At 35.9% G+C, this 16,669-nt stretch overlaps 3 protein-coding genes across 6 annotated transcripts; 1 reads left to right on the plus strand and 2 right to left on the minus strand.

Moving 5' to 3' along the window:
- Nucleotides 1-1,128: 1,128 nt before the first annotated feature.
- On the minus strand, nt 1,129-3,152 carry LOC122633550 (lissencephaly-1 homolog A-like). 2 transcript variants are annotated; one of them, XM_043821549.1, is made up of 6 exons: nt 2,722-3,152; nt 2,420-2,643; nt 2,161-2,350; nt 1,869-2,070; nt 1,541-1,735; nt 1,129-1,460 (listed from the first exon to the last, which is right to left on the minus strand). In XM_043821549.1, exons 1-6 carry the CDS (start codon nt 2,796-2,798, stop codon nt 1,299-1,301), a joined length of 1,050 nt encoding a protein of 349 aa, XP_043677484.1. In that variant the 5' UTR covers nt 2,799-3,152; the 3' UTR covers nt 1,129-1,298. The 2 variants fall into 2 exon arrangements, with proteins under 2 accessions (XP_043677484.1, XP_043677483.1); XM_043821548.1 differs by having other exon boundaries at nt 1,541-1,753; nt 1,869-2,350.
- A 113-nt stretch (nt 3,153-3,265) lies between these two features.
- Nucleotides 3,266-9,747, plus strand: LOC122633541 (DNA topoisomerase 2-binding protein 1). Of its 3 annotated transcripts, none has more exons than XM_043821519.1 (26): nt 3,266-3,549; nt 3,726-3,844; nt 3,924-4,063; nt 4,151-4,286; nt 4,366-4,473; nt 4,555-4,761; nt 4,830-5,046; nt 5,130-5,267; nt 5,341-5,417; nt 5,497-5,666; nt 5,809-5,950; nt 6,036-6,153; nt 6,269-6,484; nt 6,553-6,728; nt 6,800-6,966; nt 7,038-7,243; nt 7,309-7,448; nt 7,528-7,758; nt 7,824-7,886; nt 7,959-8,134; nt 8,206-8,324; nt 8,398-8,468; nt 8,546-8,701; nt 8,796-8,996; nt 9,084-9,313; nt 9,399-9,747. In XM_043821519.1, the coding sequence occupies exons 2-26, from the start codon at nt 3,734-3,736 to the stop codon at nt 9,619-9,621; spliced, it is 3,939 nt and encodes a 1,312-aa protein (XP_043677454.1). In that variant the 5' UTR covers nt 3,266-3,549; nt 3,726-3,733; the 3' UTR covers nt 9,622-9,747. The 3 variants fall into 3 exon arrangements, with proteins under 3 accessions (XP_043677454.1, XP_043677456.1, XP_043677455.1); XM_043821521.1 differs by having other exon boundaries at nt 4,154-4,286; XM_043821520.1 differs by having other exon boundaries at nt 3,267-3,408.
- LOC122633600 lies at nt 9,688-15,600 on the minus strand. Its single transcript, XM_043821634.1, has 12 exons — nt 15,470-15,600; nt 14,811-15,382; nt 14,497-14,721; nt 14,138-14,412; nt 13,520-13,700; nt 13,286-13,444; nt 11,370-11,769; nt 11,054-11,283; nt 10,745-10,975; nt 10,381-10,658; nt 10,084-10,273; nt 9,688-9,998 (listed from the first exon to the last, which is right to left on the minus strand). The coding sequence occupies exons 1-12, from the start codon at nt 15,544-15,546 to the stop codon at nt 9,829-9,831; spliced, it is 2,988 nt and encodes a 995-aa protein (XP_043677569.1). The 5' UTR covers nt 15,547-15,600; the 3' UTR covers nt 9,688-9,828.
- Nucleotides 15,601-16,669: the final 1,069 nt, after the last annotated feature.

Consider the following 16,669-nt stretch of genomic DNA (forward strand, 5'->3'; position numbering starts at 1 on the left):
TTCCCCTCCTCCCCCGCCCTTCAAACGAAAGGAAAGTCATCGTTCGAGATAGAGACGCGATTGAATATAAATTTCGAACAAATGAGGAAGAAGGAGAAGAGCAAGAAGATGCGATCACAATTTTATCGCATATTGATGACCAATTTTATATACATACTCTTCGACGAACGACGCGACTATTTTGCAGGAGCGTAATGCCAATGTCCGTAATTTTACAAGCGCACTACGATTACCGTGTATAAATATATTTTATTACCGTACGACTTTTCAACCAAATAAGCTCGTCGAAATCGTTTTAGGCCAATCGATGCGATAGGTAGCACAGAGAGCTGATCCAAGTAAGCTCCCAAGTCCCTCCCCTCCCTCTCCCCTCCCCTCCTACTTCAGCTAGAGAGGTTAATTACATAATTATCGTCCAGTTAACTCGTCCCACGAGATCGAGTGAATGTCATTCGATCGAATAGAGAGAGAGAGAGAGAGAGAGAGAGAGAGAGAGAGAGAACACTTTTTTGCGAGCGTTCTCCCTTTCGAGCCAATTCCAAGGCACGTCGAACGACGACGATCATTATTGTTTGTTCAATTTATATTTATAGAATAGCTTTTAAATCGAAGATTCGAACGTAAGAACGTCCGTAGGTTTTGGTCGCGACGACGTAATCGAAAAAATGACTTCGGTGCTCGTCGTCCGACGTCTTTTAAGACACGTGCGCGTTCACGTTACGTGCGTTCCGCTCTCTCAGCGCGTTCGAGCAAATTAACTCGTATGTCCCGCGCCGAAAAAGAAAAAAAAAGAAAAAGAAAGAAAAAAAAAAATGTCGGCGATCCGAAGCCGACCGAGAATTTCCTCGAGTATCGAGTAAGTTCGTATTTGTCGCGAATCGATGTGCTCCTTTTTAAACTAATTGTCTCTCTTTCATCGTCCCTCATCGCTCATCCTTCTTCTTTCCCATTCCTCCTCGCGGCTCCTCCACTCTCGACCCTTCGTACTTTCCCAAAGCGACCCCTCATTCTATTCCTCCTCGCTCCTACTACGTTCGTTCGCTTAAGTGTGTGCGTTTAAACGAGAAACTGCGTATCATCCGTGCGTTAACGTATGGAGAAATAATGTGGAAAAAAGAAAACCGTGCGTTGTTCTGTGTAAATTTTGTACCATAGTTTGTATTAAATAAAATACATTGTTTATTGCTTGAGAAAATCAGGCCGCGGCGTTCGTTGTTCCTCGATCGAACGAACAGATTCGAATCCCTCTTCGGTCGGTCTCTCGAGTCGGGAAGGAAAGACGACGACGAGACGCGTGATCAGGATTTGATTTGAACTTCTAAGATCATCTTGTTGGAACAGAAGGCGATTTTGGGCAAATACATCTCGGGTTGTCTCGACTTTTTAGCGCGTTTCGTGTCGACCGGTCCAAGCGCTATTCCGTGAACACCTCCGACCAAATTTCTCACCATCGCCAAGGTCTATCGAGCGAAGCAAAGCAAAACGAAAGAAAGAAAGAAAACGAAAATGACTCTCTCTCTGCGCACCGAGGAAAGCTTACCGAGTGAGAACGCAGGTCGACGATTCTAAGCAAGTTCATATCCGTTCCGCCGCACGTAATAAAGATATTACTGAGATACTTTCCGCAGTAGAGCATAGAAGGTACGTTATCGGGCTCGAGACTCGTTATGAGTTTGCCACTTCCATAATCCCACAACTGAATGGGATCTTTTTTCTGCCAAGCGCATGTCAGGATCTGTACGTGGTTAACGTGCTAAAATAACGGGACTTTTCGAACGAATAGAGAGAGAGAGAGAGAGAGAGAGATATCTGGATGGATGGACGAAGAGAAATAACGAAGTAAGTAAATAAATTAACGTCGGCAGTACCTCCTTTCCGTTCTGACTTATGTCAATGCCATCTCCGCAGATGTGAACACCCGATATGTAACGAAGAGCGTAAGGTTGCCGAGTGTCCCAAAACATAATGGTGTCGTCCCAGCCGCCGCTTATGATCTCGTGCGCTGATTTTGGATTAAAACAGGCAGCGAATACGCGAGACTTGTGTCCGTCCATCCTTTCGGCGATTTCGCTGACAAAAATGAACTCTTTTAAATATTTCCTTTTTTTTTTCTTTCGTTCGGTCTTCCAGAAGAATCGAGAAGTCGGAACGAAAGGATACCTCGCGTGGAACACTCTTTCCTGAACCTTCGTTTCTTCGTTGTACAAATAGATGTTCGTGTCGTCACCCACCGTCACGAATTTCGGTTCGTTAGGATGATAGGCCAGACCCAGAATTTGTCGATTCTCTCTTATCGTGTAGAGGCATTGCGAACTTGGATAATGCCAAGATTTGATGTATCCATCTATGTCTGATAATTAGATACTCGTCAGATCGTCTTATCAGTTAATACGGATTACAGAAAGATAAACGTGCTAACAAGTAGCGATGAGAGTGTGAGTTATCGGATGTGTGTTTCGGACGGGTCTGTGCTTGATAGCCGTCACCGTCCCAGGATTCTGTACTATTTCGTTGTCACGAAGGAACTTTGCTTTCACGCCGTTTTCGGTTTTATACAATTGTACGGTTCCATCGGACAATCCTGCCGCCAAAAATTCGAACGTTTCCGTATAAGTTATACAGAATACATCCAATGCCGTTTCTCTGGAAACGATCTTAACTTGGCATTTAAATGCATAAAGAGGTTGCAGTAAGATAACGCAATATCTATGGCAAACCTACGTCCGACGAGAAACGGTTATGTTGCCATCCAATCGGTAACGCTCCGATGTTTCAGCATCGTTCGACGAAGAAGCCATTTTGATTCGGCATCGACAAAAATTTCGTTCATCGAATTAATTTCGTTTTTAATTAATTTCGTTCATAGTTTTATTGGTTATGTAATCATTTTCAAACGATCCGTATGTATGTACCACCACAAATTTACCGACAATAGAATTTACCTCGTTTACGTTTCTTGTTTTCTTGCTATTTCACGCAAAACTTCACTTTTTTTTTTTTTTGAATTATTTCTTTATCCTCTTTATCCTTTCCATTCTTTGGATCTATCGATCGAGTAGATAACTCTTGCAAAAATATAACACTTTTGTTAACCTTTAACGACAATTTGAAATTTACGTCGTTGCATATATGCGCTAGACCGAGTTCGATGGCTCGACTAAAATCGAATAAAGATCTAAATGAAATAATTTCATTTTTTATTTTTGTTTTATTTGTTATTTCTTATACATATCATTGATAAACGAGGAGAATTTTTTGATCGATCATTGACGAGGAACAACGACTACGTATCTTAAATTACGAATATCGATGTGTGTCGCGTCGATTCCAAGGGACACCGAAAATTAGAGTAGTCGTTTTAGCGCGAAGAGGCCATTCGTTCATACCGCTGTTACGAAAAAGTCAAGCGTAAATAAGACACTTAATTATTTCTATTATAAATAATCAAAGATCTGCAACGTGCTATTTGACAGACTCGCTCTGCGTAATTTAAATACGAATATTCCTTTTAAGCAAATATTTGAATTAAATATAAAAACATAACCTAAGGTACGAAATAACTTTCGAAATAAGTAGTTTCTCATTTGTACGCATTTAGAAATGTTTGAACGTGATACTTTTGAACGTGTAACACGTTTCATATCGGATCTACACAAATTTTGTGCGACGCGTTGATTTTCCATTGTATCGTTACCGTGACATAACGAAGTATTGTTATTTTACAGTTTCAACGATGGTGAGCCAAGAGAGTCAAATTGATTGCAACATAAATATATATTTTGTTATACCGAACAAATATAAGTCTGAAACCGAATGTTCTATAAATATGTGGAATGCTTTTGACGTTTGTATCCAATTCTAAGATTTCTATTGAATGATCGACTGGAGAACCGATCGGATCTTATTTAATATCGTTGTTTTAGCAATGCTGCGATTTCGATATTAAGCCGGTATGGATCACCGAAGAGGATTGTAACAAATTGAAGCCGGAGAAGACCGATATATTCGTATTGGAAGAGTTCAAAGGCAGTTTCTTCGAATGGTTACAAAATTTCAAGTGTTCGTAAGTAGATTTTCGTCGTTTGATCTAATAGTATTTACGTAATGCAAATGAGATTATTTGACAACTGTATCGATCTTTATACATCAGCAGGATAGTAGGACCAAGATGTTTATTAACTTGTTTTTTAAACGGAGAACCTATTCCAGAAGGCACGAGCCCAATTTATACGACAGCTATGAGAGGACTTTGTATATCGGTGTCCGGTTTGACGCCAGAAATGAAAGTACTTTGTCATTTCGCTACTGATACCTCGTTCTGCTCTACAATGCCTTACCCGTCGACTAATTCGTTTGTTTTTGCAGAATCACGTGCAACAACTGGTAGAATACATGGGAGGTTTTTTTACGAAACAATTACGTAATTGTGTAACGCACTTAGTAACCAACTCTGTCATGTCTGCAAAATATGAAGTGAGATTAATCAATAATATGCCTTTACGTGGCATAGCAAAAAGTATAATAACGTTTCGTTTATTCGTTAATTTCTCTTAGAGAGCTGTAGAATTGAAGATACCGGTTGTTACAAAAGATTGGATCGCAGCCATATGGGAAGAAAATTTAAATAATTTTATTAAAGCGAATGATCCAATATTCGATAAATATAAGTGTCCTGTTTTTATGAATTTAATTGTTACGTCGACAAATTTATCCAAACGTCAAAAGGAAGAAATCAAGAATTTGATAAATAATAATGGAGGGGTACGTCTACTTAATTTAACGCTATTTTATTTTTGATGCTCTATGTAATTAACGCATAAATATTTCAGACGTTCATGGGTCCTTTAGATGGTTTAAAAGTTAAAATTGTTGTCGCACCAGAAAATAGTTCACTAACCGACAAGTTAAAATTTGCAATGCAGAATAACATAGCATGTTTAAAGCCAGAATGGGTATATGAAAGCTTGAAACTCGGATATGCATTGCCGTTCAATAATTATCTTATAAAATCTACGAAAGCATGTTCAACGCCAGAAAAGTTGAAAGGTATTTTTCATTCATATTCTCTAGTTAAAAAAATAATGTGCATAATAATCTTATTGTTGAATGATGCTTTACGATTGTTGTAGCGCACGAGATGGAAAGTTTGAACTTTTCGGCGATAAGTACCATTAATAGTGAATTACCACAAAATAATTATGTAGACGAAAGTGTAGCATCGACAACTACCAATGTTTCTTGCATGGACGTTGCACCGACTAAAACAGGTAATGGTTAAAAAATATAAATATGCTAAAACGAAATAGAAATCGTTATAAAAATACAACGTACTTTTATTAGGCGCGCAGCTTACGGTTTTAGATCGATTGACCCTTAACGAAGCAAAGATGGCTGGACCATTTTTAGATGGTTGCAATGTAAGTTAATTCATTAATTTTTGCACGTGATTAACAATCATATTTATATTTTATCCAACTGAATGGATTCATTTTGCAGATTTATCTTGCTGGCTTTACAACGAGTCAAAGGGATAAACTCAACAGAATTTTAAACGTAGGTAGTGCAACGCGTTTGAACGATATATCGGACGCTCTGACGCATGTTATCATCGGAGATGAAAATAAAGCATCTAACGAACTGAAATTAATGAAGTCGGCAGGATTGTGGTACTTATCCGACATTTTCTTCTCACTAATCTTATCCTATGTTCTAATTAGACGTCGCGCGACGACGAAATCTTTGTCAATTAAGACATAGCTTTAGCTCGCTTAATAAACAGTTTACAAGAATGTTCTACCTTATTCTTAGCCCGTATATGTTAAACATTAATTGGATAGAGGAAAGTATGAAATTGAAGAGGCCTGCACCGGAGGAAAAATTTGTGTACGAGTCGAAAGGTAATACAACGAAAACGAGTAACGAGCCTCCTCCTTCTCCTCTAAGTAAAAAGGTTATTTTCTATTGGTAACGTACGTAAGGCCGTGTGTAAACACGAATTGTATAATGAGTTTATAAAAATAATTGAAAATTTGCAGAATTTACAAATGCTGCAACCACCGAGACGACCATCGATTCCACGTTTCGATATCGATAAAGCATCGAAGGAAAGAAATGACGAGGACATTTTAAATCAGTATCTGCAAAATATCGTTGGTAATATAAAGAATTTCACGATAATCGTTTAAACGATAAATATAAGATTTTATATATAAGATATATATATATATATATATACGTGTGTAACAAAAAAATTGCTTCTTGAATGTAGTCGAGGATAAATCGGTTAAAGAATTCCTAAAGCCTTATACTCCTGACATCAATGAGAAGGAACGAGAAACATCCAAGGAGAATGCTCCTAAATTAAGTATCAAAAATAATCAACGAGCATCAACGTTAGAAACGATTGAAAATAGAGAGTCGGGAAACAATAGCTCGGTACCATTCAGTCAAGAAGATCCAGAATCTACCATGAAGATATTTACCGGTAATATCAATTGAACTCGAAGAAAACGTGAGATATAAAACAGCTGAATAATATAAAATACTCCATAGGTTTCACATTTGTTATAACCGGCTTCAGTGACGACGAGGTACAGGATAGTATTAGTGCTTTAGGCGGTGAAGTCGTTTCAAATATTTATTCAGGGATCCCGGATTTTGCCGTTGTGCCTACGTGTGGAGCATCATTGAGACACGCGGTTAATGAAATTGTTACCGATTTATTTGTTGTAAGGTTGAACGATAAACGAGCTCGACTATACGTCAACCGATACTACATTTATATTTCTCGTCTTTGCAGGAAGATTGTAGGAATCAGGAACAAATAGTCGACGTGGAATACTATCATAAACCATTTTCTATAAGTAAAGATATAAATCCTCTAACGGGTTGTATCGTTACTTTAAGCATGTATACAGGAGTAGAAAGAATGTATCTTTCTAGACTGGCAGAAGAACTTGGAGCTATGTGAGATATCATCTCGTACGTTTATCTAAGGAATACCGAATCGTTACCTCACGAATACGTTTGTCTTTCAGATGCCAAGACATACTTGCACGTAAAACAAACGAGGAAAAAAATACTTACGCTAGTACTCACTTAGTCTGTCCTACGCCGGAGGGACATAAATACAAAGCAGCAGTTAAGTGGAAATTGCCAGCTGTTACCGCTGAATGGTTGAAGGATTGCGGAACAAGAGTAAAACGCTTAGACGAAACGCCTTATCTCGTCGGCGAAACAAAAGGTAAATAGACCTGTAAATACTCGTAATATCGTGCCATTTTTTATTATAAATCTTGTTCGTGATAGCCCCAGAGAGACCTGCGGAAGCAGCGAATGTGAGTAGTACGAGAGAAAATTCATTTGCGAAAAAAGAAAGTCGAGAAAAACCTGTCGTGCCCATTCCCAGACAGATAATTACTCCCAAACGACAATTAGCCCAAATCAAGGTAATGAATAATTAACGAAATGTCTCTTAATAAAAGATATATCATAAAATATAATGCGTACATATCGATTTACATACAGAATCAAGAAACGAATTACGATGGAACACCGTTGATAAATAAACGACTTAATTTAGTTATGAACAGTACACCGCCTTCCCCCTTTCACGTATCCACGCCAGAAACACCGTACGGTCAAGTTATTAAGCCAAATCCTTCTCCAGACACGAGAAAGGCATGGATCAAATGGGTGAACGATTTTCCAGATTTGCGCGTAGAAGAACCCCCTCTAAAAAGAAGAGCCCCTAGCACGGTACCTATTATAGCATTCATTTATTTCTCTTTCCTTCGTAAAAGTTTACGAATGAAATGTTGTAGCCATTGTCCGACTTGAAAAAACAATTATGGGAACAATTAAAAGTGCAAGGACAAAGAACTGAGGTGATTACACCAGGTCATATATCCACGAATCGCAACGATCAATACGTTTATCAAAATATCATTTGTATTTAGGAGGATGCGAATACGTCGATGATATCAACGTGTAACAATGTCGATAACGATTTACCGGAAGAAGATAAATCCGTAGAACGGAACGAAGATACGTCTCCCAAAAACACCTCCATCAATAGAAAATTAAATTTCTCTCAACAGAGTAATAGTCCGATTCAAAATGTACAAATAAATCTGTAAGTACCGAAGGTTCACGAAATTCTTGATATCGATAAAACGTTAAAGATATTCATCTACATACGTACAGGCAAATAGCTCAGATGGAACAAGCACTTAAACGAACGTCAGGTACCGAGGTCAGGCCACTACCGGACGAAAATGGAAAACCGTATGAAAATACAGAATCTATGGATAATATACACAAATGTACGTAAATAATCGAATTGGTCCTTTTTACGGTAGGATTGTGAAAACACGTTATGTGAAATTTATTTTCCAGATATTGCTAAAGATTCACAGCCGGACACTGTGGGATGGGAAGATCCTGATCATCGTACGGTGATTAGACCCGTAAGTCGTTTGCGATAGATCGATTAATTTTTTATATATGTACTTTGCATTTACATCGGAATATCTTTTCGACATAGTCCACGATATATGAGCAAACAAACGAGGATGAAGAAACTTGTCGAGATGAAACCGATCGAAGTAATCATTACTCGAACAAGGATATTACATTGGAAGACGGAGACGATCGGAGCCAACCTTTGGTCAAACGGAAATTCATGCTCTCTGGAATACGGGTTTGCATAAAAGAAGAATTATTTAAGAAGAAAAAAAAATAAAATAAAATAACATTCACGTACAACGCATCGTAACGTTTCGTTTCCATAATAGGACAGAACGACGTACGAGCAAGTAATACGAAATCTTGGTGGGGATGTGGTCAACGATGCCAGTTTTGATCCAAGCGCAACGCACTTGATGTGCTTAAGACCATCGAGAAATGAAAAAATGCTCGGCAGTATCGCCACCGGAAAATGGGTCTTGCATTGCATGTATTTACGAGATTCCGAAGCTAATGGGAATTTTCTTGACGTTAGTATCGTTCGAAATATTATCGACGTTATTCGTTCGAAAGATATCTACGATACGTAAGACGATCATTTCGTATAAAAATTGTAGGAAGAGAAATATGAATGGGGCAATCCAAAAAGTAAAGGAATTATACCGGATACTACAGGAGAGGTCGAGAATGCGATAGCAGCAGCAGCTCACAGATGGAGGATAAAATTATTGAAGGAACCGTATGGTCCTTTCCATGACATGGTAGCCTTGTTATTAGCTTCGGAAGAAAAGTACGATCAATTTAAAAGGCTCATCGAGGCGGGAGGTGGTACGGTGGTACAAGCACGGTCTGTGTTACGCTAACAAAAAAGTAACTGCGTTGACGAAATAATATTTTTTACTTGATCTCTCTTTTTTTTTTTTTCACTACAGACCTCCTTACGACGTAAACTCGTCGGGGAAAAAAATAACGCACTGCTTCGTGAATATAAAGCAGGTCCAACAACCTATCGATTGGGCTAGATTAGCGAGTAAAGGCATTCTGTGCTTTTTGCCACAATACTTGAGCGATCTTCTTACGGCGGAACCACCTTTCAATCCTAGAGATCGCGTGATACCCGAATTCAAGAAATATCTTTCTCTTTTGCCGAAATAACAAAATTAATGCGCATAAGTGAATACGAATACAAGGAAGTAACGATTAATATACTTGATCGCAAGCTTCTTTTATATAATATACATGTATATTTATTTATAAAGTTAAAAAATTGTATATATAGTATATTAATCTTAGTTTTCTTTATCATTACTACGTTCTTACTTAGACAATTATTGTAATCGTTATAATAGATATTTTACATTTTTAATCGTCCACAGTTATTTTCTTTAAATGCAGCAAGAAGTTGTCACAAGGCGTTAAAAACATATTATGAGGATCTGGTTTATAGTTTCCCGTTAGATTCAATGACACTTCATAGTTATTAATTACCGTGATGATAGCAACTGCAGTTTGCAATAAGCCGACCCTCATGGCTGGAATCGTGAAACGAAACAAACAGAGATAATTATTTATCGAATATTACGTTATATTGTTTCAGCCCGTAAACCATTGACATACCGATGCAGATCCTTGGTCCATCGCCGAAAGGCATGTAAGCATATGCAGGAATATCGCCTTTTCTTTCGTCGCTGAATCTATCAGGATCGAAATATAATGGGTCCGGGAAGTTCTTGGGATCTAGATGTATGCCAGTTAGTACCGCATAAACGGGTGTTCCTTTTTCTAAAACTACATCTGTTCCGGGAATCTGCGTAAAATAAAAAAAATTGGATATACATACATACATATATATATATGCACGTGCGTGTGTCGGGATTAACAAATAAAAATTGTTAATATTGTTTATATAATTACCACGTAATCTCGCGTAGCAACCCTATCTATGATCGGCGCTGGCGGATATAATCTGAGAGTTTCCGAAATCACCTGATCCAGGTATTTCATCTGTTGCACGGCTTCGTAAGTGAACCCGTTTGATTTTAATATTTTACGAATTTCTTGTCTCAATCTGTCTTGTAATTTTGGTTGCTTGGCAAGTTCCGCAAGGGCATAGCATATAGTAGTCGTGGTGCTCTCTCGACCGGCGATAAAAAATATTAGGGATTGGCCGAGTAATATGTCTCCTTCGAATTCTAAATAATATGATACGTGTATAAACGAAGATTTATAAATTTGATTGGGATCGTTTAAAAGGACATTGACGATTTTTGCATCTTACTGAATTCATCGTTCTGTTTCTCATTTTTTAACTCTATGAGGTAATCGATTAGATCTCCTCTTTTCATTCCAGATTTTTCTCGTTCGTTGAAGGTATCCCAGAAAAGTTTATCAAAGTATTCTCTAGCTTCTCCCATCATTTTAAATTCGACTTTATCGGTTAGCTCGGGAAAGAAGAAAGCTAGCAACATCGTAAACATCGATCTAAAGGTTGGCTTGAAGGGCAAACGGCCTGTGAAAATAGAAAAATGTCGATCACTTTGAGGATGATCGTGTGATCGGTCGATCGTTTGAATATAAACTTGCTAACTCTGTAGATAGAATTCAGATTCCTCGAAGGAATTCGTTCGAATCCCGAAAGCCACGGTAGATATAATATCGGTACTATATTTCAAAAACACGTCCTTAGCATTGATCGTGACAGTAGAACTTTTATTCGATCGTTCGTGAAGAAAATTTTTCATCGTTTCGGAAGTCTCGTGCATGAGATAAAAAAGCTTCTTTATCTTTCCACTCGTAAAAACAGGCGACATTTTTATTCTGTAACATAATTATATATAAATATAGCATTCGTATGCATTCCTTTGCAACGCATAAATTAACGATCCCATTAATACGCATATTACCTAAGATGCTTCCACGTAGGATTATTTACGGAAAAAAGATTCATGGTAGCTAAGTCTTTGGACGCCTTGATCGAGAAATATCGATTGCAAAAGATGTCGAAATCTTTGATTAGCATGGATTTTATGAGATCCTTATCCCTGATTAGCAGAAAAGGCTTGTGTAAAATATATATTCCAATAAATTTGTCCTTATCATTCGCCTGGAGATAAAGATCACCGAGTACCATGCTAATCGATTTGCGCATGAAAAAAGTATCTTTAAAATGATGTAGCAATGAATATATTGGCACAGAAGGTACTCCTCGTCTTTCCCAATAAGAATAACGATGTTTCATCCAAAGATAAAGTAAAAAGATAAGAGTAAGAACGAAGAGCAGTACTCCAATGATAAAATCTGATCCTACGGATGTTTCGAATGTGATTAATCGACTTTTACCTCGGTATCGAATTATATGTGCACGAATTATAGAAATAAAAATATATATATGTACCAAAAATGGCCATTGTAATAGAAGACGATTTGTCGGGCAAGTTGTTACACTAATTAATCTGTTGCACTTACAAAAATCAACTGTATTTTACCACTTAATGGAAAAGATAAGTTTTATAAGTACAGATTTTAAATGAATCGGAAGATGGACTGAAGCGAAGAGAGCAACATGAAAAATGATTATTATTTAGCTAGCGCGTCATAATTAATAATCTTATCGTTTATATAAGATAAGATTATGCGGTAAAAGATTTCATAACTTCTTTATGTTGCATCAATACTCATGTTGTATTTTTTATCGAGGAATAATGTAATCATTGTTAATAAAAATTTGCAAAAAAAAAAAAAATAATGAATCTTGAGTTAATCGATGTAAAAAAATTCTGATAATGTTAGTGAAGAGAACAGATAAGACTGAATCCGTCGCAATTAACGAGAAATTATAGGAAAAGAGATGAGATGAAAGAGACAACAATTATTATTGCAATGCATACCATAAACAGATAGATTCATTTAGCAGTGTTCTGTAACGAATGAAATGAAATTTATGTAAATATCAAATGTTGTAACTAAAAATGGCCATTACTATATTATATCTCGCTGGCCGTTCTATATATTAACATCATTTTTGTAAGCCCCTGTATAAAGACGTCACACTTTTGAGGATGCATGAAGGCATGGCATAACGCAGGCACTCGAGATATTTTTTATCAACCGATGACATTCGCAAGCGACAATCGGGGAAGTACGGAATGATGCCTATCTTCAGGCGCGAAGTTAATATTAAAATAAATAATTATAACGTAAAGATATTTTCTAATAACGTGCGAGGATTTGAAAAGGATTTTTTTTTTCATATATTAATTTTTCCATAAAAAAAAAAACAAGACTAATTTTATATATATATATATATTTCTTTTTTATTTAAAATTGTATAAAATAATATTCGATTGTATCTAGAATAAATATTATACCGTAAATGATTATTTCACAATGATAAAATATCCTGAGATATATGTACATTTCTTAAATATTAATTTCTTCGAATCTATCTGGAGATGAATCTTGGAGATGAAAGAGTCTTTATCTCTTATTTTTGTAGTCAATAGCATCGAAATTAATATTACAGTTGGCTGATAATACAAGTCTGCTATAATTAATCAAATAGATCAGACATATTCAAGTGGAATTATTGAAAGCGATAATCAATATTTGATTAACGAGAAAAAATAAATAAATAAATAAAAAGAAACAAGAATATATGCAACACCCAATCGATGTAATCGATGCGATGTTACTTCGAAAAATATCATAAATATATACGAAAAAAAAATGGGCACTGGATCACGACTTGAGCATAATGAGAATTAAATACGAAACTTAAATAAAAAATTTTGTAAAAATGTAGTATAAGTCGTGTCTTATTGTATTATCTTTTTAAAGTGAAGATTTATTCCATTTGCTGAAGCTGTGAACGTCGAACGTGGATCCAGAACGCTTTTATCTTTCTCTTCTTGCCAAATCGTATATTCCCGTAGAAGAAAGGCAAGTACTATTTTTGCATGAAGCTGACCAATTTTCATTCCTAGAATAAATGCAAATGTTGCTGTTAAATAAATATTTCTCATTCTAGTTGTTAAAAAAATATTTTCTTACGTACCTACGCACATCCTGGGGCCTATGCCAAATGGTATATACGCATTAGAAATAATATTCTCTTCGGTAAATCTATCTGGATTATAGACTTCCGGATTGTCGAAATATTTCGGATCCTCTTGAAGACCGTAAAGAGATATATAAATTGGAGTGCCTTTTTCGATGATTGTATTAGTGCCCGGTATCTATAACGGATGTGATAAATGCATTAATTATTTTCGATCCAACAATATAATCCGCGATAGTAAATTGATTCGTTATCTTATTCTCGTTCAAAACTGATAATTGGTTAGTCATAAGAAAGCATAAGAATTTTATTCTATTTAATTTTACGATCTCGCTGTCGAACTTTTTTCTCGTTCATCAAAATTTGAACAGAACTTCTAATTTAATCTAAGCAAATGATTAATCCAAGTCAGAAAATTGTTTTGAAAAATTGTTCGGAAAAGACGATTTCCAATCGAGTTTAATGATTCTTTGGCTCTGCTTTTTAACTTCGTCGAGAAGATAATACAGTTGGAGTGCATTCGATCAAAACATGTTATGAAAGGATTATAAGAATTTATCTTTGTACTTGTTTGTTATTTATCCGGTTGTAGAAAAATTTGTTAACGATTTATACCTGATAATCTTGACGAGTGTATCGATCGATCGTAGATACAGGTGGATGCAATCGCAAACCTTCTGCTATAGTCTGATCAAGATATTTCATCTCGTTGAAAGCTTCGTAAGTCCAGCCATATTTGTCGATGGCATTATTAATATCTTTCCTTGCGCGTTCCTGACATTCCATATTATTGGCAAGCTCCATAAGAGTGAACGACATACACGTCGAGCTCGACTCGAATCCGGAGAAAAAGGTGCCCGATTGATAGAGAAGATTTTCACCCTCGAATTCTGAATAATAATGATTTCATCGATGTCTCGTCGATATCGTTTAAAAGGGCAATATAAGAATATGAAATTTATAAAATCACTCACTGTAATCCGGATTCTGTTTCCCATTTTTCAATTGGACCAACGAATCGATGAAATCTCCTCTCTTTTCGCCGGTCTTCTCACGATTTTCCATAGCATTCCAAAAGATTTTTTTCACGAAAGTGGAATTGAAGAGTATCTTCGTGCCGATGATCTCAACCAGTTCGGGTATAAAGAAAACCGTAACGAGGGCGACCATTCTTTTGAATCCATGGAAAAATTCCGAAACTACGGGCGAACAGAGTGCAAAGATGGTCAAGTGCGAACATGGCATACGATCGATAAATTATGAAAAGAAAATTTGTTTGAGAATTTACCAGCGGCAGAAAATTCAGCATTGGGATAATTGAAGGAATCCATTTTCGTACCAAGCGCGATAGAAGCGATCAAGTCCGTAGTGTACTTGTAGCTAAGTTCTTGAGCATCGACGAATTTGACATTATTTTCATCCGTAGGTTGGCTGTTCAGATAGTCCATCATCGGATTGCCAATTTCCATCATAAGTGGAAACATTTGCTTTAGTTTTCCACGCGTCAAAGTCGGCGTAATTTTCGATCTGAGATACTTCCAAGCTGGATTTTTCAGGCCAAAGAGATTCTTCATTCCGATGCTGTCCTTTTGATTCGAACCGGCAAAGTGTCGATCGGAGAAATTGTCAAAATCTCTTATCATGATTTGCTTGATGACATCAGGATCACGCAGGAGCAAGCAGGGCTTGTGAAAGATGTAAAAACCAACGTACGGTGCATCCTGATTGCTTTTTTTGTAAATTTGTCCTAAATGCCATCCTGGAGCTGAACGAAAGAGAATCGCATTTTTAAAGTTACCGAATATTAAATTAGCCGGCAAAGATTCGACGCCTCGTCTTTTCCAATAATTCAATTTGTATCTGAAACAAAAAAGAAAGAAAAAAATATTTAATTGACGCGTCTTTCATTTCTTTTTTCTTTTAAATATAAATTTTTACGATACTAACTTGGCGTAGATCTTAAAAAAGAAAGCCACAACGGCAACGAGTGCCAATGTAACGACGATATCGCCTGTTGCTATCATTTCTATTGGAAGAATGACAACGAACTGTTGCAACTCTTACGAACGTACCCTCTTTTATACGATTCGACTTTCCGGTATGATCTATATCGTTCGGATGGACGAATCATCACCGGCTTACTTAATAATTTAGAATAAAAACTTCGAAGATTTTCTAGGGAAGGGGCCGGGGAAACTCAATCATGAAATCAAAGCATATCAATAGCGATATCGCACAGACCAGGTGCGTCAAATACATTTATCGATGTACATGCGATAGATACACGTTTTTGTTTTTTAGATTCTTATAGATCGATAAATGTGTTAATTATAAATTTAAACGTAGAAAACTCGAAATCACCTTAACAATATTCGATGATTATTTTAATCTTAATATGATATTTTAATTAAAAATTTTTGAATTTATAATAATCATTAAATTCGGATATATCTCTACCGAAAAGACTATCTAAAAACATAAATTCATTATTATTGCGTCCACTTCGTTAATAGTTGTCAAACATGCTATCATCTCGATCTGTTTTTTATTTTACAAAATACAATTATTTATCTTATGTCATTTTTTATCGAAACGATCGTGATAAATATATCCAAAGGATGTATGCTATTGATATTGCAGCATTATGTGTAGATGTTATCTTGATACATTTTATTCCTTCGTAAAAATTTTATAAGATCGAATATTATTTAATCGATGCTTAATGTTGGATATAATAAATAGATACAACAAATAACGATAACTCAATTCTTTTTTATTATAATCCTCACCTTTTCTTTTTAGTTAATCCATCTTACTATTATTAACATAAAATAATTTTTTATTTTTATAAAAAAAATTTTACTCATATCGCAATCAAATTATATTTCGTGTGAATGCAAATTTTTGCGTATGTAAATGAATTAAACTGTATATAAATGAGAATACGAATATATTTGTATACAAATCGATTATGAAAAAAATAACTAATTTACAACGAACAGATGTTTCATACAAGAATATAACAAGATCATATATAAATTTATATATAAACATGATATCAAACAATTACATTCCCTTGCATTTTAATTGTCGTAAAAAATAAATGTTCATATATACAGCTTAGTAGAATAGGCAAAAATATATTTT

The sequence above is a fragment of the Vespula pensylvanica genome, chromosome 12, assembly GCF_014466175.1.
Source record: "Vespula pensylvanica isolate Volc-1 chromosome 12, ASM1446617v1, whole genome shotgun sequence".
NCBI classification, from domain to species: Eukaryota; Metazoa; Arthropoda; class Insecta; order Hymenoptera; family Vespidae; genus Vespula; species Vespula pensylvanica.